Source organism: Harpegnathos saltator, unplaced genomic scaffold (assembly GCF_003227715.2).
Source record: "Harpegnathos saltator strain DR-91 unplaced genomic scaffold, Hsal_v8.6 scaffold696, whole genome shotgun sequence".
NCBI lineage: Eukaryota > Metazoa > Arthropoda > Insecta > Hymenoptera > Formicidae > Harpegnathos > Harpegnathos saltator.
The window spans coordinates 467623-495429 of NW_020230533.1; the positions used below are offsets into that span (position 1 = coordinate 467623).

Below are 27807 nucleotides of genomic sequence, written 5' to 3' on the forward strand. Positions count from 1 at the left end.
GTGTCGTTCAGCCAGTTTGATCTCGCAGTTCTCTCCTTTCCGCCGGTTTTTCCTTTCGAAGAGATTTCAGGATAATCGCACGGATCTAGCAAGTGGACATGTAATATCGCCTATCAGCTTCCATCGCTTTCCCGTGGCTTTCAATTTGATTGAAAACTCTTGTTGCAGTCGACAATGTATAAAATCGAGAATTCAGATTAGAAAATTTGAAAACTAAACATGCAGCCGTATTAGCTGATTTATTAAGGAGAACCGGTGCAACTATCGCAAATTGGGACACTGTCATTAATTGCGACATTTACCTCCGCTTACGAGCGAGTCTCTCTCTCTCTCTCTCGACGACGAGCGAAATAACGCGAAAGCCACTAGCGCAAATTTGAATGGCGGATCCTCTCACTACGCGATGTATGATCATTTTTCCTTCTTTCTCTCAGTTATCTCGATCTTCAGGATACTTTCCTGGATGCAGCGCGAGCCGTCACCGCTGCTGGCAACAGCCGTGAGGCGATCGGGAGATGAAGCGTGACGCGCAAAAGTGCCGTCCTTGTAGGGTAGTTTTGTAACGCTCTACGTGAGACGGAGGATGATGCCGCCGCATCCTGCTTGCGATGATCTGGCCGCGGTAAGCCCGTGTCTTTAGAAATATTAATCAGTCACACTCGCAATGGCCTCCGTAAGCCCGTATGCGATTCTTCCTTTTCTCCTTCTTCCTCCTCCTCTCCTCCTCCTCCTCCTCGCGCTGCGCCACGCTCTCACTTCTTTCGCTTCTCCGAGGCGTGCTTCTCTCAGCCGCGTTTCATGACGTATTACGGAAATCTGTTCGCGATCCTCTCGCAACGTTATCGTACTCCCGTCGATCGCGCTTGACCTCCGAATAGCACGTTGATGCTCAACGTGAGCTGCGCCTCTAGGAGTTGACACCGAAAGCTGATGGCTCCAAGAGGTCATGACTATGTTGCGATATATATACATATATAGACCATCTTTTATCATCACGTCAAAGGCTAAGATTGAGACGAAGATTGGGGCTGTCAGGCGCGCGCTGAGGGTCCTGGAAAAGCTGTAAACCCGTGTCATGCGCGCGTGAATCGCCGGATGTCGCACCTTGTGCTGCACGACAAGGATGAGAAAAGAAGAAGACCCTCCTCTCTCTCTTCTTTCGGCGTTTGCGCAACCGTGTCGGCGACCGTGGCCGTTTCCCAGGTGCGCCCGTCCTTCCCAGGATCCGCCGCGAAAACGTGGCTAATGGTGCTGCTGAGGCCGCGTTTGGCACTTATTAACACATTGTCACACACAGTGCAGTGTCACGCAGCCGCGGCGGGCTACACGTCTAAGGTGCTTCTTCTTACCTCACGTCCCACCGGGCCCACTTGAATTCCTCCGCCAGCGCGCGGTAAACGCCGACGTCTAACTGCACCATGAGGTTTTAGTCCTGCGGGGACTGGGGGCGGGCAAGACGCAGCAGGGGTCGTTTAATGAGCGAGAGGCCGGGGGTAAACAAAACCCTGTTTATTTATTCACATACTGTACAAAGGTATATTACATAAAGTCGACACAGCTACACGCTAGATCGCGTACTTAAATAATGACCTAGAGACCCCGTTTGGAAGCCTCGGGGCCGCAGCGGAGGCGCACCGGCGACCCTCGAGGACTGGCCAAACGAAAGAGAACGTTACCAACACCGTAATTTCAAGATACAAGTAGCTTATTGTGTAGCCGGTACGTGCAGGAGCCGCAGCGGGGGCGATTAAATAATTTGAAGGACGCGCCCCCCCGTCGGGGGGGACGGAGAGGGTCTTCTCGCAGCACTGACGAGGGCGGCGAAAATTATCCGGGGCGAATTGGAAGTTCGTGCGATGCGGCTACGCGAATACGAATCCGATGCCGGCGGGAAATTATTAACGCGAGCTTCGCAGGGGGACGGGAATATGGAGCTCTCGCGGGGGAGGCGCACGCGAGAAGAGGATGAGAGATTGTGAGCACGTAGAGCTCGCGAGCGCGAGAGGAGAGCCGCGAGCGCGATTCACCGCGTCCCGACAATCTCGCGCGGACAATTCAGCGTAGAGGAGTTGCGAATTGAGAGTGCGACCCAGCGAGGGCACTGTTAGAGGAGCGGGCGAGCCATGCGAAGTGCTTCGGCCCCTTTACGTCGGCATGCAGGACAATCGTTATTTTACATGAGTATAGTTATATGTTGCTCGGGCATGGTCGATTCCCGCGATCAACGCTCTATGTCTGTCTGACGCGCTACGCTGGTTGCACCAACGATTAAAGTTAACTCCCTCATTCCGCGCACGATCGTGCGTTCGGGCGTGCGTTTTTCCGAGGCAAGAAGAAGGAAAGGAGAAAAAAGTGCAGAATTATATGGATTCTTGTCGAAAATTGTCTTGCGATAAAATCCACTTCTTCCCGGGGTAGACATTTTTCGCTTCGCGTTGCCCGAGAATCACGCGAGAAGAGAATTCAAGAGATTCACTGTCATTGCTGTAAGAGTGAGTGAAACAGCTGGGTTAGGTTTCTCGTTGAACATTCAACGCGATGAGAGAGAGAGAGAGAGAGAGAGAGAGAGAGAGAGCTAAATTGTAGAATATTCGTACAGCAGCGTTCGCGCACAAGAGTGTAGTCGAACGAGAGGGATGAAGTATGGCAGGCATTTTTTGCAAGTAATATTTGCCGATGTCTGGAGGCGATCGATGTTTTATTCTTAGTAAAAAGAACGGCGAGAACGTTACATGAATAATCTTAATCGTCGGACCGCTAGCCGTTGCTGATCGTTGTTGCGACTTCATCGACGATCGAACGATCGACCGGGACTCCGCGTATCAACAGACCGACGGCTCGGTCGCGGCTACCAAGCAACCGGCTCGAAAATGACATTCCGAAAGCGGTCGTCGATTCGATCTACTTGATATCCGCGAGCGCAGGTGAAAATCGTTTAAGTCAATCTCGGCCCCGAATTAAATCGAACTTCACCGGCGCGCCGGCGAGCTATCGATTCGTGACGCAGGTGCCGTCGAATCTTCCAACTCCCACTCCTTAATTCGCGTTCGGTCTGTTCGGCGAGAGAGAGAGAGAGAGAGAGAGAGAGAGAGAGAGAGAGAGAGAGAGAGAGACACGTTACGTTAAGAAACAAAGAAAAGCAAGAGCCGTGCAATAATTCCAAAAGTTTAACGAAAGCGAACGAGAACGAGAGCAGCGCTTCCCGCTAAAATACCCCGGACGTTGTCGTTGCCGATCCTCGGGTCTCGACGCCATCGCCTACTCCGTGGATCGGATCCTGGTCGATTTATGGGCCGAGATCAAAACCGATTTAACGTCCGGCGTGAAACGCGAGGCGCCGAACCCGCGAGTTGAAGTTGAAGAGTTTAGCTAAGTAAGCGGAGCGGACGCGCGACGATCTACTCCGACGTATCGACAGATGAACGTCTTCTAGTACTCCAGCGAGATCTTCATCTCGCGAGTCTTCCGACGTACGCGTACTTTCGATCGGTCCTCGATTGTGCGGTCTCAGCCCCATTTCGCGGCTATCGAGTAGAGCGACCTGAGGAGCTCGAGAGCCCTGTTGTCGGACGCGGCGGTCTCGTCCTCCGACAGAGAATTGTTCGTGTCCGCTGAGACATCTTCGTCGAATCTCCTGGCGAAGCCGACGGTGCTCTCGGTGGTCGTCCGGAACCTCCGCCCAGCCCTGCTGCGGAACGTGGTGATCGATGGCTCGGACGAAGTGGGTCCCACGGACGTCGCTCGGGGTATCTTCGGCGTGCTACTTATTGAAGCAGCGGCTCGTGATTTACCTGTAAACGATGTTTACGAGAAAGATCAGTCGACAAAGGAGAGGCTCCCGGTATCGTTCTCGCTGGCACTGCAAAGAGCGCAGGGATGTTAGTCTGGAAACGGCAACGTTACACCGGGAAAGACAAACCATGTTGTCCGTGGAAGGAAGGAAGCACACGTGATCGTTAGTGATTAACGGACATAATGTAGTTGTAACGTGAAGTCTTTGGTAAATGAAACAAATAAGGGAGACAATGAGGGACAATGACGGTCATGATGAGATGAAAGGTGCACCGAGTAGTTTTATGTTTCGTCACGTCATGTCGTGCACTGTTCTATTGTGTGTTACTTTCAATTGCGATATCACAGATAAGCGAGTGTAAAAACGATAAAACGATAAAATGGTATCATCCTAAAAGATCATCCTAAAAAAGGATAGATCATGGTCTGAATATGCCGGAATATCCCAAAGGAACGTACCGATCGGCAGACTGAGTCTGCTGATGCCGGCGACGATCTCGCGCGACTCCTCGGAGCTGAACTCGTTGACCGGCATCCTCAGCAGAGCGTCCAGCAGCTGCTCCTTCTCCTGCTCCATCGTCTTGTTCCTGGGCCCGTTGCAGTGGTTGATCAGCAGCAGCACCAGCTGCCTCACCGTCTCGTTATTATCCGCCTGCTTCATCACGCGCATCAGCGTGTCGCTGCTCGTCTCGTTCAGCTTGCCGAACATCTCCTGCGCCTTCACCACCTCGTTCTCGGTGTTGTTCCACACGCCGGTGGTCAGCGTGAAGGGCAGCAAGGTGGACGGCAGGCTATCCCGGCCGACATTGGTCGACGTGACCGAGGACGTGATGGTGGTAGTTATACTGGAGCGCGTGCTGATGATCGGGCTCGGTGTCGCCGTGTTCTCCGCGGCGAAGGTCGTCGGCAGCAGAGTGAACGCCACGGGCGAGTCGTTGTCGTTTGGTGCCCATTGCCACGGACTCGAGGTGCTGGAGGTGGTGGTCGCTCGCGATACCGGCGTCCTGTCCGCGGCTTCGCTGGACAACGTCGACGGTCTGGAGGTGGACGCCGTCGAGGTGAGCTCGTTCACGCTGTTGTCCGTCGTGGACGACTGAGTGACGTCGTCGGACTCCAGGCCGTGATTGATGTGCCGAGGGTCCACGAACACCGTCGTCTCCCAGAGCTGAGTGACCATGGGCGAGGAAGTCCAGTGGTCGTTGCTCAGCGAGCTCGGCTGCTTGCTGGAGAACGCGTTGGCCGGTTTGCTGGAGGTGGCGCGCACCACGGTGGCGGTATACGGCGTGACGTCGGCGTCGCTGACAGTCGCTGTGACAGGGTCCAAGGTCCAGACGGTGTCCCGGGTGACCGGCGGCGGCGGCGGCGGCGGCGGCGGCGTCGTCGTCGACGGGATCGTCGCCGTGGTCGCCACGTTCTCCGGCGGCTTGCGAGAGCCTTCTATGCGATTGTAACTGTTCCTGAACTTCGCGTATGAGCTGCGAGCTGTCACAAGAGACTCCGGACTCCGGTCCTCCGGCGACGGCGACGGCGACGGCGACGGCGACGGCGACGGCGACGATGGCGGCGGCGGCGGCGGCGGCGGCGGCGGCGTCGTCGTCGTCGTCGACTCGTAATAACGTATCCTGAAGGGGTGAACAGTGCTGCTGGAGGCTTCGTAGGTAGGCTTGCTCCTCGGCAACGGCGTGGTCGAGCGAGCCTGACTCGGCACGATGCTGTTGGAGACCTCGAAGCTCTTGACGTTGCCGAAGCGTTGGTAATGGGGTGGCGTGAGGTTCTGCACGGGCTTGTCGCTGGCGGAACCTCTGCCCCAGCTGGTGCCCGCGGGACTCTGGAAGGACGCCAGTGTGGACGTCACATAGTTGTTGATCGGCGTGGCGTTGGCCGGCTTGACGTTCTTGCCGTAAGGCTGGAAGTTCCTGGCGGTGTTGTTGTGGAAGCCAGCGATCCTGCCGCGAGCGTTATCCTCGTCCTCCGACGACGGGAAATAATTGTCGTAGATCGGCGACAGGTCGGTCGAGTCCCTCGTGTCAGCAGCGTCGTAGCCGCGGATGTCGTTGACAGCGGTGGTGCCGAATGCGCGGTTCACCTCGTAGGCGAAGGTGTTGCCGCTGGTGACCTGCGTGGTTGTCTCGACGTACTCGCCGGACTCGCCGGGCGGCAACAGCGTCGTGCTCGGATAATAAACCGGCCTCCGTGTGGTCTGGCTCTGCGTCGAGTAGTAGTCGTCGTCGTACGGCGTGGTGTAGTACGTCGAGTACCTGTCGGTCGTGGTGGGCGGCTGCACGGTGGTGGGCCTGCGTCTCCTGGCGGAATCGCTGTCGTCCGAAAAGTCCAACACCTCGTCCTTCTCCTTCGTCACCGACGAGTACTCCTCCGCGGTGGTCGGGTAGAGCGTGGTCGAGTCGCTGTCGAACTGGCCGTCGGTGGTGGTCGATGGCGGTTCCGTCGGCCTGATGTCCGTCAACGCCTTCTTGAAGGTGTCCGGATCCTGCAGGTACGCCGAGAGAGCGTGAGTGAACACCTGAGCGAGCTCGCGGAACTTGGTGCCGTTGGTCTTCTTGGCGCCGTTCAGCGGGCCCTCGCTCTGCTCGAGCTCGAGGTCCTGCTCGTCGTCCAGCTCGCTAACGTCGTCGGCCTCGGCTGTCAGCTCGGCTGTCGCCGTGGCGTTGCCCTCGAGCGCGTTGTTCAAGTTGAACAGATCGGCGTACGAGGTGATGGTATGCTGCGTGAGAATGCTGGTGGGCAGCTCGACGGACGACGAGCTGCGCGCGGCGGAGAGACTCTCGCCGGCCTCGGGGTGGTCTTCGGCACTCGCGGCCGGCTCGGCGGTCTCGTTGGAGTCGAAGCTGTCGCTAGCCGTGGCGAAGTACAAGGCCAACGAGTGCAAGGTCGACGGGCCGGGCGCGAGGGGAATGCTCCGGCCGGAGCCAGCCGTCCTCTCAGTCACGTGCAGCCCGTTCGCCTTGTTCTCCAGGCCCTGAAGAGAGTGCAGCATGCTGAGCGCGTGCTCACGCTCGGCGTAGGGCCTGTCCTCCAAGCTGCTGACTGCTGGTGGTCGTCCACTATCGTTACCCACCTCAGGCAAGTACGTTGCTCGGTCCTTGGGTCTGCTCGTCGCAGACTGCAACGTCGAAGACTTCACCTTGGGTATCAGATTGCTCGTCGTGATGCGGTAGTCCGCGATGGTCGGGCTGTGATAGGTCGACGCGGTGATCGGCGGCCTCGAGGTCGTCGTCATCGTCGAGTACACGTAGTTCTTGGTGAAAGGCACGTATGGACCCAAAGTCGACAGCACCTTACCCTGCTTGTAGGTGAAACTAGTGTCGTACGGGCTCAAGGTCTTGCTGGTGGAGCCGCTCTGCTGGTAGACGTTGGTGCTGCGCCAGGGCTTCTCGGTCGAGCTGATCGAGTTCTGCCGGAAGCTCGGCGAAGAGCCGCGCGACGGGTCCCTCGTGGTGCCTTTGGCCTCGACGTCGTTCTCGCTTCGGTAATCGTCGGAACGGCTCGCGTCGTCGAAGTAAGGCGTCGACGAAGGATAGGCGTCCTGGCTGACGACCGACGAGGCGTTCACCGTGTTGTAGCGGTAGCTCTCGGTGTTGAGGTACGGCCGGGTGGTCGCGAACGACGCGGTGGTCTCGCGCTCGATGTCCCGCTCGGTCACTCTGGCGTTATCTGGCGCGTATTGATTCGGGTAATTCGCAGCTGGTGGCACTCGACCTATCAAAGCCGGCGTCTGCTGCTGCTGCTCGTTGTACGTCGTGGCGGAGGCCTCGGTGGTCTGATAGTCCTCGAAGGTGGACGCGGTCGCGGTCACCGGCTCGGCGCTGTACGTGGTATACGTGGTCTCCGGGAAGTCCTCTTGCCGGTAATAGGACGTGCTGGAGAACGGCGTCTCCGTGGTCGGCGTGTACTGCAGCGTGGTCTCGTACGGCGGTATCGTCGTCGTCCTGGGCTTATAGATGGGAGCGAAGGTAGGCCCGGGGTACGGCAAGGCGCCGGTCTTCGGAGCGAAGGATATCCTGTTGTTGTTCGCCTCCTCGCTTCGCTCTTCGTATCTCACGGTGGTCGTCTCCCGGTCGTCGACCGTGGAGCCGCGCTGCTCGTGGTACGACTGGTAGTAAAACTGCCGGTTATTCTCGGACTGCTTGCTGTTGAAGCGATTTCCCCGATTGGACACGAAAGCGGCGCTCTCGGCGAATTGCTGGAACTCCCTCGGCGGCGCGGTGGTGGTTCTGAAGGTAGTCGTCTCCATGTACGTCGGAGTCACCTTCTGCGACTGATTCTCTGAGTTTCTGAGACTGTTCTGAGAGCCGAAGAGGTTGTTTCGCGTCAGAGTGCGCGACTTGGAGCCGCGCTGGTACTCGGGCTTTTCATTGCGCGTCGCGCCTGGGCTCAGGCGGTAGTCTTGAGGGTTGCCGAAGGTGTTCTGATAGTTCTGCCGGGTGTCCTGGAGCTTGTTGCTGTGCTCGTAGCTGAACTTGCCGCTCTGCGAGTCCAGCAGCTGATTCCTCTGCCGGTTGCCCGCCTGGTAGTTTGAGCCGGACTCGTACTGCTGTCGTTGCTTCGTCGTCGTCCTCGTCATCGTCGTCGTCGTCGCCGTCGGCTGATTGTAGCTCTCGGCCGGCTGCGTCGTCTTGTCACGACCGCGCAACGCGTTTCCATTGTTCTCCTGGAAGTAACGGCCCGAGTCCCGCGACTGGTCGAAGACGTTGTTCGGCCCGAAGTGTTGCACTGACTTGGGCTCTTCCTGCCGCTCCGGGACCTGATTCTGCTTGACGGACTGACCGTACGGGTTCGTCCGGCCGTTCTGCCTGCCATCATAGTCAGCATTCTGCGTGTCGTAGTAATTGGCGTTGTCCTGCTCGACCGTGCGGTGGAACTCGGACTTCATCTTCCTCGCGTCCGCCCGCTTCCTCTCCTCCTCGGCCAGCTGCTCGGCGCTCTGCTCGTACAGCTCCGTGGACTTGCTGCAGTCGACCTTGAACCACCAGTCGCATATGAGCTGCGACTGCTGGAAGATGGTGCCGTTCGGGCACAGGAACGAGATCTTGCGTCCGTTGTCGCAGATGTGGAATACCTGGAAACACATTCAGCGTCGGTCACGTGGTCTCTCTCTCATCACCAGGCGTGAAGCGTCCGCAGGTGACAAAGGCTCGGAAAACACCGCCACCGAACGCGGGACGTGTGACGTGTGACGTCTTTCTGTCTCTCGTTCGTCCTAAATCTTGGACTTTAGTCGTGAGAGAAATCTCTAAAATTACAACGAGACAAAATTGCACGCTGAAGGGTGAAACGTTCGCTATCTTATGTCTAATCTTCCACGAGCAAATGTAACGTTTATTCCAATGTAAGGCACAGATCCAAATCTGAATCCGAATCGGTCGTGAGGAAAATTCGAGTGTTACGATAAATCGACATTTATGTCGCGGAGAGAGAGAGAGAGAGAGAGAGAGAGAGAGAGAGAGGACCAAAATATTCTCGTATCATCCTCCACGAGCAATCGACTCGAATTTATTCGACCGACGCGACGCCGCGAATCTAAATCTGATTCGCGGCGGAATCTCGGCGGAAGCTACAGGGTGAGACAAAATTGATGCGGAAGAGGAAAAAAAAATATTCACCGCCTGCGTCCGCGTCGTCCTCTCTCACCGACGAGCGACGATCGCTCAAACGACCCCCACGCGGACCCCGTGACCCGCAATTGCCGTTCCGGGGCGTTTCACGGCGGGTCACTTTTTACGATCAAATTGCTCGTCCAAGCGAGCTACATGATATCGATAGCACCTACTTGGCAATTTGTCTCTAAATCCGCGTAATATCCGCCCCTCAGGCCGCGACAGCTGAATGAAGTGGCCGGAATCGACGTGAGGGCTGGGTAATCCACCCCGGGCTGTCCCGTCACGCCTGAGCACGAAGAGGGGGGGGGGAGGAGTTATTAAATTTCATGGCGCTGGTCGTACCGCCGCGCCGCGTCGCGCGCTTCCGCGGTCATCCTTTCAAAGTATGAATTTTGCGAAAATATATAATCACTTAAGCTTTTACGAGCCATGCCAGCCGTGCGCCATCGATTTTTCCGGTACACACACACACACACGCACACACACGGGAATTCCGCGCGGAACGATAACTCGGAAACCGGCAATAAAGATCGCGCTCGCCGCGCCCTCCCCTTCTTTCCCTTTCTCTTTATCCCCGCGTCATAATGCCGTGGTGCGAAAGATGATAAACGAGCGGACGACGGATTGCGCGTCGATACGCTCTCCCGACGCGCGCCGAACGCGCGTTTCAGAGATTTAATTAACGCGGACGCGCGCGCGACAACAATGAGATTACGTCACGTGTCACGCGGGAGATTGCGGGAGATCGAGCGGGGACGGGCGAGGAGTCGTAGAAAGTCCTCTTGTCACTCGGCGGAGAGTCACGAAGTGCCGGCACAATCATCGTAAAACGAAAAATTGCGCCCCGTGGGAAAGCGGGGGACGCGCGCAGCGGGTCCGATCGCTCCGAGATATTCGCACGCACTCGATGACTTTCGCTTACACAGAGCCTTGCGTAACGAGCCCCGACGCCTCGCTAAGAGAGAGATTCCTGCGGTGGAAGCGACACACGCGCGGAGGCATCGAATGCTCTCATTTCGCCGTCCGCATGCCGTTCGCCAGAAACGACCGCTCGCGCCGCGACCCCCCCGCGGAGACACGGAATGCCCCGACGCATTCATCGAACGCGCTTCCGGTGTATTTGCGCTGGGTGTTTGCATGCAGCAGGCTGCACGGGGTGTTTGCATGCACGTGCGACACCTGTCTACGTGCGGAGAGGCCGAGCTCCACACGGACGCAAAATTTAAACATGCACACGCAGCTTGCACGCAGGAGCGTCTTCTCGGCGCCGTTCTCTCCGGACGGAAACGACTGGGAACAAGCGCCACCTAAAGCGCCCGCTCCATTCTAAATCGAGACCCCCTTGGAGTTAAGGAGAATTTTCCGGCGGTTTGGGGGAGAGGATTTTTTTTACATCTTTGGGGCTTCTCTCTAAGAAGGTTCTGCGAAATTTCCTCTTTACGGCGAAAAGTGTCTCCCAAGAGGGATCGATGAGAATTCAAAAATATTATTTTTAATTTCAATTAATTTCAAATTGATTTTAGTCTTGACAAGAATATTGTTTCAATTTTATTTCGTTATATATTTAACCCTTTGACGCCCGACTTTCTTTACAAGTGCTTTAGGAATAAAATTTGAGTTCTTTGATCTGAGACTATAAGTAGTGATAACCGAAAAAAGTATCGGAATTTTATATTGGTTCTTTTTATCGTTCGCTTTTTGTTTATTGGTAAATATCACTTGGATCCTAAAAGTATATTTACGAAATGAGCAAACTATATAGAGAAATATGAAGGGTAACCTATACGACACAACTCTGAAGATAGTCAGCTTGAGCATTTTTGAGCTGAAACTTTACTATATTTGTGAGTGAAGTTTATCATTCAGAGCGTCAAGCTTACTATTTCAGAGGAATATCTTATAAATCACCATTTAGATAGTCAAAATGAAGTTTAGAAACTTCATTTTTCGCCGCATAAAAAGCACTGTGGATCACCAGGTTTCACGAAAATAGCTTGATTTCTTGATTTTCGTGTCCACCATATCGGATCCGCCATTTTAAATTTCTGTATTTCTTTAATTTCACATTTTTCATCTGAGAAAGCTTCCAATGTATTCATTTATATTGCACTTCTAGATGTCAGTAACAATGCTAACTATGCCTACTTGGAATTTGACAAAACATGTTATCATTAAAACTGAGCTAAAAACCAGACTAAACCGAATCTACATACAATCTATGTAGCATTTTTTAGAAGAAGAATTCATCTTTACAGTGCGGGTGCAAAGAAAACGAGAATACCTCCTTTTTTGAGTAAGTTATGGATTCTTAAATGCGTTTCTGATCGTTACAGTTACCGAGCGTAAGCGTTAAAGGGTTAATTAAATAAATTTCAATCTTATATCAGTTTATTCAAGAATATTATTTTATTTTATTAGGGTATTAGATTTAAGGCACCGCTTGTTTTAACCAATTTCAAATCAGACCGGAGGAAATCCCTCCGGGAGAAGGCGCTCCTGAGCAACCTGCACGTCAAAGAAGGATAACACGTGCCATGCTGGAACAAGGAAATCGGACAAACGTTAACTCGCACACTGCGTGCAAAATGCGCGAACAGAGCGAGTATTTATCTCGCAGTTTCTCAGCCGCATTTACATCCCGCCCACTTTTCCGCTTTACGTTTTACGCGCGGAATTATCCCGGGGTAAATCGTCGGCGAATTACGAGGGATGGAAATTATCAGGCGTTCGGAAAAATTCAGCGCGGGAAGTAATCCCGCGCAAATACGGTTCCTCGCGAAGGGAGGAAGTTTTCATTCGGAAAGATTGGCCGCAGTCGAAAAAGTTAGATAGTTTATTCCGTGGACGGTAATAACAGCGGAACTGCCGGGGCGGGCTGCAAGGGCGGTTCTACACCGGCGTGGAATGAAGAGACCGCCCGGTTGGCTGCATGCATGGAGAGAAGGACGCTTTTAAGTAATAATACCCGCTCCTTTGAGCCACTCCTTGAGAAGGTCCTCGTTACCGAAGAAGACTGGCAATGAAAGAAAAAGCGAGTTGCTTTAGTCAGGGCGGGGAGGAGGAGGAGGAGGAGAAGAAGTAGAAGAAGAAGAAGAGAAGGGAAAAGAGAAGAGAAGAAAAGTTAGCAACGTAGTCTCGAGGTTAGTGGGACAGTCTGAGAGAGAACCTTGGTAAACTTGGTACTCGCCGTTCTTCTCCGGCGCCAGTCTTTTCACGATTTTCTTCAGAGCTTCGACGTCTTCCTCGGATGCCTCGAGACTCGACAGGTCCAATTCCGAGAGGAACTCTGGCAGTCTCGCGTGCCCGACATCTCGCGAAGCCTGCAACGTAATACGCTCTTAGAATGTAGAACTACTTCCAGAAAAGCGCTCTCGTAGCGGCGCGTTTCCGCGAGTTCTCCCGGAAAATACGCTATTTACAACTCGAATTCGCGCGGCTTAGCCGACCAAATTATTTCTCTCTCAATCTCTCTCTCTCTCTCTCTCTCTCTCTCCCTCTCTCCCTCTCCTCTTGTATTCGGTAATCTCACGCTCGTCGTTCGAGACAAACGAATGAACGCGAGTCCGCTGCTGGCGAGAAAGTGCGGCTGCTCTTCGCTCAAACTGCGGCTCACTCTCGTCAGCCTGTAACTTTCCACCGACGTCGATCTTCACGTCGTTCCCTGATCCGCGCGTTTCGTCAAAGTCTCAGCCAACACGACCGCGCGCGCGACAACTACCTCGGGATCGGTAATTTTTTAGCTCGACTGGATAACCCGTCATCGGCTCGTCGCACACCTCGCCGTATTTCCCCCCCAGCCGAGCTGATCGAGCTTCATTCCATTAATCGGGATTAACGGAGAATAGCGAGCGAACGAATGAATTGAATACTCCGGGCCGACTATCCGGCAAATGCAGAAAAAGAAAAAATAGCCACGCGTTATTTATCTGATGCGCTGAAAGAGCAGGGAGGACGGGAAGGCGACGGGCAGCGGCCGGTGAAAGAGTTTACGAGCGCGAGCCTCGGATGTACGTTTATTTTCGCACGCATTTACGCGCGCACAATACGCACGATACCGCGGGCCGAGGTGTTGATAATTGGGAGAAGCGATTTATGCGATCGCACGAGCTCGAACGAGCGCGGACGTTTTCAGCGCTTATCGATTTCGCTCTCGAAACGCGCGCCCGCGCGAGAACTCTAAGAGTTGTCGCTGATTATGTAGAAATAAAAAAATATCCTTTTTTATCTGCGACTATGAAAACTTCACACTTGTATTATACTGTAATAACTGACTCTTTTTAGCCCTTACACTGTACACACCTCCGAATAATTTAATACGACACACACAAGGGGACTCCAACGATTAAAACCACTACCACGCTTATTCTATAGTGTATTTTGATTAAAAAAGCATTGAGAATGTTTTTGAAACCTTTTAAAATAAGAGCCAACAGCTTTTTTTGAATAATTTTAATACGAACATAATGAAAAGAAATCCGTAAAAGAGAAAAACGCGAAAAATGACATTTTGTACAAAAGAAAATCATCGTAATTTTTAGTATTTTTAAATAATTCCTTCGAGGCCGCATTCTTCGAATACTATATTTTCAAGAAGAAAGTGGTTCGAATGCGTGCGCTTAAAAAAAAAGGTATTTATTTCGAAGAAGCAAGGAATTTTTCTAAAAAATCGAATTCCAAGAAATCTCAAATATTCATGATTATTATTGATATAAAAAAATATTTTTGATGTTTAACAGCTTGTTGGAGTCCACTGGACCCCAGGTGTACAGTAAAGGTTAACAATGTTCACTTCTCTTATTACGTATAACTTGTACTCTACGCGTTCGGAAGAAGCAGTCTTGCTTCTTCAGTAGCACTGGGGAAAAAGCTACTCATCCTGTGTATAAGTCCTATATATAATATATAATATAGGTGCTTACTATTTTTAGGAAAAGTCCATCAGTTATCTCATCAGTTGTCCGTCGGAGCTTATCGGTTGACTTTCCCAGGTACACATATCTTTACCTAAGCTTACGTGGACAAGGGTCAAAATACGACGCGACGAATTCCATCGCTAAGGCAAATACAAGAATATCCTGATCGGAGCGACCCTTGTTGAGTCACAAGTGGACTCACTCGGAACTTATCTATGGAAATGATTCCTATTTGACGTATCTATCTAAAGTGAGTAATATTCGCAAAACGATGCGAACGCGAACAAACGCGGGAGAAACGCGAGCGCGAGCTCTCGTCGCGGGGTTAACCCGCGCGTTCGCGCGACGAAATTCGATACCGCGTCCTCGCGGAGCGTCGAAAGTTTGATTAAATTCGCTACACGCAATTCGCGCGCCCGCCGCGCCGTTATGTACGAAATAGCGTCCGCGTAAATCACAGTTAACCCGGCGAACGCGCCCGCGCGAGTATCGACCATTGTGCCATATTTATTAGCCCGGACGTTAACGGCAACACTCGGACCCGCTCCCGATATGCATCGTAATTCCGTCCGGCCGATTTTTCACCGCGGCTCGGCCGCGCAGGATTCGCACGGAGCAGGACGAGCGGAGGCGGGAGAGCAGAGCAGGCGGCGAGAGGCTCCGTAATTAGATCGTCCGCGCGCGGCCGTAAATTAAAATTCGCGTTACATCTGTAACGAGGAAGGAACCCTCTCTCTCTCTCTCTCTCTCTCTCGCGCGCGCGCGTGCACGAGGAAGGTTCGGCGTCGCCGATGCCACCCTCTTCCACCACCCTCGGACTCCCCCCTCTCGCCCGTCGAATCGATCGCTCGCGAACGTAAATCGCCGCGATGACTACGTATACACACCCCGCGTGTGCCGCCACCGTGTGGAATTCCGCGAAAGTTAAATTGCGTTACTCGAAATAATACGCCGGGGACTTTAATTACTTAGCCGCTAATTAACTCGGCCGGCCGAAAGAGCCGCTTGATTTGAGACGCGCTCGTTCTCAGGATTAGCGACGCTTGAATATATTACGAGGGCGTCGCTCTTCGGGCGCCGTTCTTGCTTCCTTGGAATTCAGATGGCTTGCGATATATATTGTATATATATATTGTGTTCATTTTGAGCCATCGCTCAGCGCCTGACGATGAGTCGGTCGGCGCAGAATAATTCGCGAGCGCAAAAAGCCCGTCGCGCGCGCGCGTGCCAACTCTGCGGACCGGTGAGATTTCCATAATTTAATACGAAATTCCGGAACTTAATATTAAACTCGCCGACGAGATGATAGATTATATTGTAATTATCATCACGTAATTAATTAAACGACCTCTCCGCGAAATGAAGAGTGGCACTGAGAGAGAGAGAGAGAGAGAGAGTTGCGAAACATTTAATTAAACTTCTAATCGACGGGGCGTAATAATTACGCTTATGACTTTTCCCTCCTTGCGTGCTCGCGAACGGGACCGAATGTCCCCAAATACGCGCCATTTTCCTTTTCATCATGCGCACGCTCGCGTGCGGCTCGAGAGAGCGTAAAAGCAGCGCAAGGATGATCCCTCCGATCTCGGGAGCGATTGAAAATTTAGCGCAAGCTGCGCGCTTGCGTATCCGCTCGTCCGCGTATCGCGCGCGACATCTGCGATGATTGTAAAAGAGGAAAGGAATCGAAACCGAAATGTTACTCCGGATATCCCCGGCCGGAAGAAGCCGCGGGGCGCAGCTGGCTGCTTCAAGCGGGATTACACCGTCGGCGGTAGACACCGCGGACAAGTACAAAACGACAGACAGCCGTAACGAAAGGCGAAGTCAGAGCGTGCCGTTTTTCCTACGAGCCCCTCTGAGCAAATTGAAAATAGGGAGAGAGAGGCAGAAAGAGCGAAAGAAAAAAGAAAAACACACTCACCCTCGCGTCGCAGCGGCCAGGCGTGTAGGTGGCGGCGATACCTGCAAGTCGGAAGCGGGAATTAGAGTCGGGATTAAACAGTCATGTGCGCTCCACACGCGCGGAACTGGGTCGACCTGGGTCCAACCTGAGTATGGACACTGGCGGTCGCGACCGGCCGACGCGGTAGCGAGCGGCGTTCGTTGATGCGCGCGAAGAGAGAACGACGCGAGAGGAGACTCCGTCGGCGAGCGAACGCGCGGCGCGCACACGATCGATCACGCCCGTATAATCCGCGTCCTGGGGATTATGATAAAATTGCATCGGTACGCGGCGCACATCTCTTTCGCAGCGCGTTGTTTGCCGCGCTGTTTAACTCGGGCTAGCGTTGTTTAACGCGAGCGCGCGCGGGACGGACGGGGGATTACCGGGCGCCGCACAGTGGGGCCAGATGACATTCTTTGGTTGAAAATCCTCTGGAGACCTGAATTTCCAACCGATCATCGACACCAGTGGATGAGGTTGATCCTGAATAAATTCCGAAGAGATCTGTCTTGCCGAAATGAAAGAAAAGATTTTGTTTTCTCGAATCACTAGCCCCAAAAGAGGAAAAATTATCGTTAAACGCGAGAAACTTGTGAAATACTCATTATTCGACACTTATTTCTACCTAATAGCGTATTCAGCGGATCGAAACTGTGAAACCAATCAACAGACACCTCGAGATTTAGCGATCTTGAAGCAGAAACTCGTTAACCCAAAACTTGTATGCCCAAAATATTATACAAAAACATCAAATATAGACCCGTACAAGCACAAAACCGAGGGATTTTAATCCTTAATTGTTTCTTGATGTGGGCTGAAAGGATGAGCTTTGAAATTCTAAGTCTTCTCAAAGGTGACTATAAGTTCCGGGGTCTCGCATTTAGTATCCACAGGCTCGAACCCAAGACACTGTACTTTAAACGATAAACTTTTCAGACAAACCCTAAACCCCTGAGCCGATAACTTTTTTTCAAAATTTCGGCTAGACAGATCTCTTTGGAATTTATTCAGGATCAACCTCATCCATTGGTGTCGGTGATCGGTTGGAAATTCAGGTAGCTAGAGAATTTTCAACCAAAAAATGTCATCCGGCCCCGCTGTGCGCCGGGAACGATCACGGCGAGAAGCGGCGAGTCAAACGCTTCTCGGCTCATAAGCGATTTTCCGTACAGGGGATGGGAAAAAAGCAGCGCCCCGGAAAAGCGGGTAAACGATACGTTTATTTGCGAGAGCTCCGCTGTTGCAACAAAGCTACTTTCGCGGACGAGGGAAAAACAAGAGAGAGGGACGAATCGAAAACGCATTTCGATATGGATTTTGATATTTTTTATGTATGCGCAGGAGCGCTCGCGCACACGCCTGAATGGAGTCGCGCGTAATGTGAGGAAAATCGCGAGCGCTCTTCATCCGGCTGCAAACAACAGCGACGAAACCCGCGGGGAGCCGCCTGCTGTGTTGCAGAGGAACGTATAATCTTTGAGTTACAAGCAAAGTTTAGACGAATGAGACTTCAAAAGCCGGCTACACGAGCGCACAGAGCTGCTCCTCCCGCGAATTGAGCAATTAACAGCGGCTGAACTCCATTCCGAGAGAGAATGTGGAGCTGAATCACGGCCGCGGAGATAAGCGCGCGCGGCTGAAAATTGAAATAAATGCGAGGAAGTGCGAAGGAGGGAGGAAGAGGCACGATGATTATGACATTCAATTAAAATGTCGGCGTGTAAAAAGTCGTCAAAGGACCCCGGCGGTCTCGGGAGAAAGCGCGCGAGTTACATAAACCGCGAGCAAAAGCTCGAATGGGGTTCAGAGGTCGGCGTGCCGTCGCCACTTAGTTTACGTATTTGACATGCCGGCATTAGAAATTCGCACGGTATTTAATATTGTAGACGATAACCAGAGCCGGGTTTTCTCTCTCTCTCTCTCTCTCTCTCTCTCCCTCTCTCCCTCTAGATGTACTTCACCATCGTTTCCTCTCAACATAAATATTTCTCGTCGCTCTCGTAAAGTTGTTTCCTCCACTTTTCCGCATAGCTTCACTGCGTGTGCTACTCACTCACTCACACACACACATACATGCGCTCGTCACTATTTCCGGATTACGTAATATTTTGCAAACGAGACGCGAAGGCGCTCCAGAGTTAACAATATCAAAAGCAAACCCCTAGCAAGCAAACTACGAGATACGTACGCTAACTTTAAATGTTCGAATGCTGAGATGTGAAAATATGCGACTGGGGGGCGGGGGAGGGGAAGGGAGGGGGAACATAATTTTCGCGCGACACGGTCGATCCGGCGACGGCGCGGACGCTCGAACGCTCGATCGGCGAGGGGGAGTAATGACGCTGAATATAAAGCCGTGAGCAAAGTTATTGGAAAATACAGAGATGCGCGACAAAGTAATAAAGATGGATAAAAAGTGATACGGGGGGCGAAGTCGTAACTCGCTCGGCAAAATTCTCCGCGGGACCGTGGAGAACGTGCAAAGTTTTGCGAAGGTAAGCGACGAACTTTCGCGGCGATGAAAAATTTTCCGCGCATACTCGCACCCTAAGTCCCGGATATCGAATCGCACTCCCCGACGAAGCGCTCGCGAACTTTTCTACTTCGCCACGCTGAGAGGTTTCTCAAACGTTATTCAGTGTAGCTCTCGGTTAATCCGATATCTTTATTCCGCTATGAGAATTTCCGTACAGACCGCCCGACGAGCGCGGGAAAACAACGCGCCCCTCCCCCCCCTCCCCCTCCCGCTTCCTCCTGCCCGCAACGGCGCGACCGAGCCGGATTCTATAGAAAAGCTTAATCGAAAGTGCGCGATCGTGAATTATTGAGATTTAATATTCCTCTCCCTCTCTCTCTCTCTCTCTCTCTCTCTCTCTCTCTCTCTCTCTCTCTCTCTCTCTCTCTCTCTCTCTTTGCCACTCTTTCTTCCCACTCGAACTTATTCCCCAATTTTTCACATCTGTCCCGAAACAGAAAGTTCAGAAAGTTAATCTTGGGGAAATCTTTTCCCCTTCTGCTTCGATGTTTTCATGTTCTCCACGGATATTCTTTTCAGGCGCGTTAACGTTCTAACATTGGCGGTAAAATTGAGTACTGCTGGTGAATCTGATCGATTTGTAATTAGCCGCAGTTTTCCGGCGACTCTTCGGCGACGGAGTCGCTAATCATCCGCGTGCGAGTAAAAAACTGAACTTCTCCGCCTGCGAGAGGGCAGACGTTGGTTTCGTTCTGCTCACAGCCGCACACACGCGGATTTCCAGGCGAGAGCAGCGCGCGCGAGTTAATTCCGACCGCGCGAGATCGCGGGAGAGTCGAGCGTGTTAATAAATACTGGTTAATTGTCTCTCACGATTTCCCCTCTCACGTGGCTGTGGCCGACCTCATCTTCCTCCGAGTCTTTTGTACGCAAATTTCGCAAATGACGGATAAAATTCTCGTGTACCCGCGACATGTAGCGAAAGGGGGGAGAGAGAGTGAGAGAGAGAGAGAGAGAGAGAGAGAGAGAGAGAGTGTGTGAGAGAGAGAGAGAGAGAGAGAGAAGGAGAGAGATTCGAGGCAGCGACAAGAGCGGTGACAAATGCCGCGTGAATGGTCGGTGAGTCAACAACATCGATCTTCCTGTACCGCAGATTGCACCGTCCTTCTCGAGAGCGGAGAGGAGAGGAGAGGAGAGCGAGCGAGAGAGTAAACGACCGTAAATCCCGCGCGATCCGTCGCGCCTCCGATTCACCTTCGCCGCGGAAGCGAATCCTTGACTTTATCCGCACGACAGGATGATGCCACGGCGCTCCCACGCTGCCAGAGATATGTACGCGATTCGTCCGTAATTATCGGCCACCGCACCGCACGGATGAGCGGGATCGCCGGCGCGATAAGAGAGATAATAAATAAAAATATTAAGCAACGGCTCTCTCGAAGTCGTGGCCGCACAATGAAGATTAATCGTTTGTCCACCGGCGGCGGCGACGACGACGACGACGACGACGACGACGACGACGACGACGACGACGACGACGACGACGACGTGGTCGCGCAAATGCCATTTCGCCGATTGTATTCTCGTATTCTCACCGATCTTTAAATGCCACAGACCGGGGAAGATAAAGGAAGATAAAGGATCGCGGGGCAAAAGGAGAACAACGCGACGGCGACGGCGACGGCGATGGCCGACCACCGGCCGGTCGGTGCGTGCGGAATTTCTCTTCCGGCGAGATTCGCCGTGGCCGACGAGAATTCGTTGTTCATCGACGAATAGCAGATCGCTGACGAGAACGTTATCGCGAAGCATGCCCTTTCTTCCCCGGCGCGTGATGACGCTGTTTTAATCCGGCACGTTCCGGCGCGCGCGCGAATGGAAAGCGATGGAAAATAATGTGATAACTTGCCAAGCGCGGTTTTTATCTCGACTCCGTTGGAGATTACTTTCCGGGTGTATTTTTACACGGCACGCCCACGGTCATTCTCTACAAATATAACGCGCCCTCTCCCTCCCTCGCGCTCGTGTTTTCCTTTTCCCTTTATTTGCCCGGGGTAAACCCATCGCAAATAACTGTGACAATGTGGAGTTTGCGGGAATTTTCATTACTGTCTTGCCTTCGCGGAGACGCTTGCAATAAGTTGCGCACCGCCGCGCTGGCACGCCCGATGGTATTGACTTATCGAACATGTGTCCGCGTACCGCGTATACATTGATATGGAAAATGCGTTTAAACTGTACTTACATAAAAGCAGGAGGACCACGAGACGCAACATGTTTGGTGGAGATCGTCCGTCACGACTCTGTAAACAACATCAATATGCGTGATTTATTCGGGGAGACAGTGATAGCGTTAGCGCATAAATTCCGCGCGAAAGAACGCGAAATTGTCCTATCTCTTCTAAAATTGCAGCCGCTATTTATCGCGTTATCAGTCATACACACATTCGGAGGTACGTAAATTTCAGCGCAAGATGACGATTCGCGCGTAAAACGTTTCCATTTACGTCAATTATCCGAAAAGTTTTTGTCGTGAATTACAAATCCTCTCATCTTCGTGAAATCTTTGCTAATATTTCACCATTTTCTCCGTTAAAGATGAGGGATTTTAAAGACAACGTAGAGTGTCGCGTTAACCGGGAGAGACTCATCGGTAGCCGCAACGAGAGCGCGTAACTTGACAAATGTACTAATTATTAGTAAACAAAGATTTTGCACGAAGAAAGAACCCGAGCAAAAATTGTTAGGGCCATCCTCATGAAGCGCAAGGCCACGATAAGGCGGAAAATAGTCTTGAAAAAAGATGTCTCTTTATTACCACGGTCATTATTATCAGGCCCCGAGATGGATCTTTTAGGGATACCTTAAATTTTATGAAATAGGGCTTTGATAAGGAAAACTGATGAGGGCCTTAAAAGGATTTACTAGGGGTGCCTTAGATTTAATAAATAAGGCTTTGATAGGGAAATAGGCCTAGAAGGATTTTTTAAGGATGCTTTAGATATACAAAATCAAATTTTGTTATAAAAGATTAATAAGATCTGAAGCGTATAATAAAATTATCATAGTTTAGTATTGTACTAGGTACGCTCTATCTGGTTCTTTTAAAGAATTTTTAATTATACCGCAATTAAAAACAAATTTTATTGGTTTTATTAATTGCCATATTCATTAGTCTCTTCTAAGGATTTTTCTAGTATTGCCTTCGTTTTGAAATGCAGCAAACTTTAATAAAAACAGTAGTGGAATTTTTATGTGTAAAGAATGCTACGTATATTTTACTGTAAAGTATGCTATATTTTTTAAGTACAAAATCCTTATATACTAACAAAGTTATAAAGAAATAAAAAAATAACAATTTAAATTTCTTGGAATAAAAGGAACAGATAATTTTACTCAAGCAATAAAAATATTTCCTTGTAAGACCCTATTAATATTACCTTATAAGGTTCTGTTGATATTGCTTTATAAGGACCTTATGATATTGCCTTATAAGAACTCGTTAAACCATTTGTTACACATCTTGTAGGGCCTTGTCTTTCTATCCCTACTAGGGCCCGATTAATGTTAGAGAAAAATAACCAGGCCCTTATCAGAGCCCTATTAATTTTTCTACTCGGGAAATTATTGAGCCTTGAATTTTGTAATAGACGTCTGAAGATGATCCTTTTCCGTGTTTTCCGAGGGGTGAGGTCGGGTCCTAAACGTGATGTTTGAACGGAACGCTAAGAAAAGCAGCGCTGCGTCGACATACAGTCCAAGCAAAATATGTGTGCTCTCCAAGTCTAATTAAGGGATAATTGTTCGAGGAACAGTGGAGCGCGCGTTTCGGAATCCCGCGGGCAATATCGGCCCGCCGATCGATGAGGTAATAAGCGGAGATAAGAGAAGGAGGTGGGTAGAGCTGAAATTTCGAGAGGGAAACGCGCGCACGCTCTCGCGGCAAACTGGTTCGGACGACAGATCGAAGAGGCCCAATCTGGAGCGAGTGATCGTATAATTAGGCACGATAAATATGCAGCAGTGTTGGCCAACACAGGGCGGCTACTCTTTCGATCCGCTGTGGAACAACCGACGGGGACAGCAACGCCCGCGTTTCGTAACGAAACGTCCTATCTCAGCCGGCCTCGCCGTGATGACAATTTGTCTCTTTTCTTGGGCCACCGTCAACGAGCCACCGTCGACTCGACGTCTTCATCTATGAGCCCGAATCCTATCGGCCATTGTATCTCCGACTTTGTCTCGACGCCCACATTGGCGCTATAAATATTGCTCGAATAAAAATATTTGTTCCTTTCATTCCGAGAAATTTAGACTGCAATTTCTTTATTTCTTTGTGTAACCTTGTTAGTATACAACAAGAATTTTTTATTTTAAAAATATACTTTACAATAAAATACGATATAATAATTCTTTACACGTAAAAATCCTGCTACTGTTCTCACCAAAGTCTGCTGCATTTCGAAAACGAAGGCGATATACCAGAAAAATCCCTGGAAGAGACTAACGAATATGGCAACTAATAAAATTGGTTTTTAATTGCGTGATATATTCGCATCCTCGAATCGACCGAGCCGACGCCGTATAATAATCTCGTTCCCTTCTGATCCTTTCTGATGACTCTCTGAAACATCTGCGCCTTAATGATCGCGATGCAATCGCGGGAAGAATCGCGTAGGAAAAATTCGTGAACGAAGGAAGACGGCGCACGGTCGCTGCTTTCGAAACGTCGCATTACGCGTTATACGCGCGACGTTTCGAAACGCGGCCGTTTAGCGCGAAAGGTCTAACGATGATGCTTCCAGCGCTTAATGAATTGCGTCGCGCGTAATGCATCGAGTCGCGTCAAATATTCTGCCTCTCCGTGCGCATCGAGCGCCCGGATGAATGTGTATAATTGCAATTTGTGTCTATAATGTAGTCACGCCAAATCTCGTACTCGCGCGCGCGCGCGCGCGGCGCAGCTCGCCGATTAATACTCATTGAGCAGGTTGTTGAATCGTGAATTACGCGTTGCTGATTTCTACATCGAACGCTATTATTATGAACATAATCGCATCTCCCGCTCATGTGAACGATACGATCGTTGCCTAGGGCTAGGTCGACGGCTAGGCTTCACGGCTGCTCTGCGCGACTCGCGGACTCGTCGTCGGGTTCGTGTGTGCGCGCAACGGTTAAGTAACACCCGTTATTAAGGTACAATCGTGAGCGTGTTCATTACGAAAGATTAATCGGGCGAATTAATTGCGGAACGGAGGGAGAATCTCTGGCTCATCGTGCGCTTCTCGCTGAGGCGCGCATCGGGACTGCCAGGACCTTAATTGAGCATAGAATACCGAATAGAGCCGAGGAATACTCCGTTAAAATCTCGCGCAACGGTGCGTCAATTGAGACATCTTCCGGGTCGAATTATCAGCGAGTCTACGTGTATCGTTAGGCTGAAGGTCGCGTGACCTTCGACGCGTCGCCCGCTTCAGGAAGGATCGCGATTGAACGCCCGTAGGGACATAACGGTCCTTGACGCGAGTGAACGAAGACGACGAGTCGCACGTTTTCTTTTTTTCGATTTTATCAACTTTAAAGTGCTAGTTCTCTCTCCCTCTGTCTCCCCCCTCTGCGTTACCTCACCGCTCCGACCTTAATCTCGATGCTTTTTCGTGGGCATGTGACGAAAAAAGTTGGGCGATATATTGGAACACAATCGTGAACTTTACGACGTCACAATATTGCAACTATCGGCTTTCGACGTCAATTTTAGTTGTTGTAATTATGCCAGAGAAGTGTCGTTGCGCAGAAATAAATGTTAAAAATTAACAGCAGCACTTTAAACTTAAAGTTGTTAAAGCTGGTATAACGAGGATTTGCGCAGGATGAGCAGTGAGAACAGGTTTAAATTCAAAGGAAAAAAGAAAAAAGTGGCTGCATACTGTAAATAATTTGAATGAAATGTTGAAGAGAGTTACATTCGGCGCATTCCCATATTCCTCAATCATACAGGCCGAATGAACTGTTGTATCCTTGTAATTAATTGAGAAAACTCGTTCCAGATTCAGCATAGTTTGCGGCCACAGACGGATACAATGTCGGCGGTGCATTTCCTGCGAATGCAAATGCAACGCAAATGGAAAATACATCTCGATCCGTGTCGTCTCTGAAGCAACTTTTCTCGCGGACCACCCGCACTCTTTTATTTAACCATTCGTCATATTAACAATACGTGGCTCTAAATTCTTGAAAACTAATAGTTACGTACGATATACAGGGTGTCCGGCGTCTTTTGGAAATGAAAAATTGTGAAGATCAATCGGATCAAACTGAGAAGAAAAGTCAAAGTACCATTTTGCAAAAATCGCGCAAGTTATTAAGTTGTTAATGATTAAAAATGCCACGCTCTTTCAACCGAACTTGACAGCCGTCATATAATTGTAGATTAAGTCATTTTGAACAAAAAAGTCCCTTACCATTTTGCAAATAAATGAGCAAATTTTCAAGTTATCAATTAAAAGACCCTTTAGATGTGGTCATTTTCAATCATTAGTAACTTGATAATTTTTGCGATTTTTGCAAAATGGTACCTGACTTTTCTTCTCAGTTTGATCTGATTAACCTTCACAATTTTTCGTTTCCAAAGAATCCCGGATATTCTGCGTGTATATATATATATATGTATATATATATATATATATAAAATATGTATGTATTTGTGTATATGTCTGTATGTATGTACTAATAGTATTTATATAATATTACTAAACAACTAAGAAAAACATGCCGCGATGTTTTCAAACACGACTCGGCGCGTCAAAGGTCGCGTGAGCTTCCGAATAACAACAAACGTACGCAGACAAGCTAGAAATCATAACAGTCTTGCTCGCGGAGCCAAACCTATCGGAAGTCGGCGCGCGCGATCTTCCGACTTTTCCAATTCTGTTTGCGTTTCGCATGGGAGTATCTCAGGATCGCCGTGCCGAAGTCATCGGGAGCGGTGAGAGAGCACCTCGAAATCGAGAAGGTGACTATCAATCACTTTTCATTTCTACTGCCTTCAAAACAGGCAGCGCGCGGTTCTAAATCTAACCTAACCTAACCTAACCTCGTACTCTGTGCGTGTGCTATTGTGCATGTGCACACAAGAATACAATAGACGCTGTCGGAACACGCAGTTAACAATTCAATATTCGCGACCCAGCATGAAATATTAATGCCGCGGCATAAACTGCGTCAAACAATTAAAGAAATTGCGTGCAACTCGCGTGCCGAAGACGGCGCGTGATTTTCAAAACGGCAACAACAGCACGTCTCGGTGAAGAACGAACTCAGGATGGTAAACAGTCCTTGACACGAGTGCAGCCAACTTTTCCAAATTGATCGGAGCATTTGCGAGTGAGTAATAATTACGAGTGCCGCGACCGCGAAATAAGAACTCCACCGGCATCTTTGTTTCGCTCCGATCGCAAGCGGTATCGACGCGACTGCGATTTCGCGATCGCGATTTTTTACGTACTCGCGATTCTCGCGAGACTTTCGTGTTCACCGAGATAATAAAATTCGGACAATTGACAGCACCTCGTCGACAAATATTCATCACGCGAATTCGCAGTGTCCGCCAAATTCCGCGGTATCAAATGTCGTTTAAACGAGCTCGTAGATGCTCGTTTCGGCGGGAAATGGGAACTTTTTAGGCGAGTGTTGATAAAACGCCGTTGAATGCATAAATATCAATCGTGTCGCGAGTGAAGTGAAGTGAAGTGTGACGCGGTGAGATGCGGACACCGCGGGACGAGAAGTTGGACGCCGCCGAGGAATTCTGGAGTGATTCGGTGCGGAGATGCGGAGTGGCGAGTTTCGTCGACCTGGCCGAGTGAATTTCAGCGCGAAATGGTGAGTGTTGAATTCAATTCAATATTCGTAGAATGTCATGCGATATAATAGTGCATGCACGATCGCAAGTCGCATTGATTTCCAACGAAGGGCTGCCAGATGCAGCTACAGCGCTACGTTTAGGATTGCGAATAATTCAAAGTTCGGATAATTCAACGCCCATGCCGCAAACGCGTATCTCGAAATTTGACTGCAGCCGAAAATATTACAGGGAAAATGGCAAATTTTCACATTACATAGCCGGTGACATCGCACATTACACCCGTAACTGACAAAATTGACGGAAATCGGATTATAAAAATCGACACATGTGTTGCTTGATCCACAAAAAATTTATCATATTTATAGTAATATTTAATTAATAATAATAATATTTGATTTTGATATTTTCGTGAGAGACAAATTCCCCATTTCTGACGAAACTAATCGGCGCCAATTCGCTGTTAATTTTATCGCACGATAATTCTGTGGTATATGATTAAAAATTATACGTTTAAAGCGTACGTAATTTTAAACCTCAATAGAATATGATTTATACATTTATTTTACATGTGTATATATTTTATTCAATAAATTCAACTATTTAATAACTTGCTTAGAGTCCCGCTGATTAATTTAATTAAATTACTAAACAAACATTCTTATACTTACGCAACAAGAATAAAATGCGCACGTCGTATACGTTGTATACGTTTCGGAATGAAAATAGAATAAAGAAACTAAACTCGTATAAACGAAATAAGAGATAAAGTTAAGAAAAAAACTATATAATCCAGAAACAAATAGAAATAAAATTGCCCCCTTCTCGCATCATCATGTTTTCTCTGCGGGAAGCTTTAGGAAGAAAAATCAGCAAAAAGCTTGCCGAAACCCGGGATCGAACCAGGGACATTTAGATCTTCAGTCTAACGCTCTCCCAACTGAGCTATTTCGGCTCACGATCGAGATGGATTTCACAACAGTGTAATTTGTGGTTATGTTATCATCGATTACTTGCGTTTAGCTTGTGCCAATGTTGCGTTATCAATCGTTCAGCACCGCACTACAATAAAACACGTGATTTAAGAGTACAAAATCGATTAATTTTCAAAACGGAGCTCTTTATTTATTTTAATGTCAAATGTCTCGTGGGAAAAATTAACGCGCAAATGTTGTGAGATAAAACATTTAAATATTTAA

The 27807-nt window shown here is 50.0% G+C and overlaps 1 protein-coding gene and 1 non-coding gene across 4 annotated transcripts in view; both read right to left on the reverse strand.

Annotated features, from left to right (window-relative positions):
* Positions 1-1494: 1494 nt before the first annotated feature.
* The window catches only part of thw (chitin-binding domain protein thawb), a 63747-nt gene continuing 37434 nt past the window's right edge, over positions 1495-27807 (reverse strand). The window contains exons 2-8 of one of the 3 annotated variants that reach the window (XM_025305435.1): positions 20993-21050; positions 16248-16288; positions 12577-12730; positions 12376-12423; positions 9581-9696; positions 4252-8869; positions 1495-3791 (exon numbers count right to left, since the gene is read on the reverse strand). In XM_025305435.1, coding sequence (XP_025161220.1) covers positions 3508-3791; positions 4252-8869; positions 9581-9696; positions 12376-12423; positions 12577-12730; positions 16248-16288; positions 20993-21023 — 5292 coding nt within the window. In that variant the 5' untranslated portion in view covers positions 21024-21050 and the 3' untranslated portion in view covers positions 1495-3507. The remainder of the gene's footprint in view (positions 3792-4251; positions 8870-9580; positions 9697-12375; positions 12424-12576; positions 12731-16247; positions 16289-20992; positions 21051-27807) is intronic. The other 2 variants (XM_025305437.1, XM_025305436.1) reach the window with 2 other exon arrangements.
* TRNAF-GAA (transfer RNA phenylalanine (anticodon GAA)) lies at positions 27491-27563 on the reverse strand. Its single transcript has one exon. It is a non-coding gene; the product is annotated as a tRNA-Phe (tRNA).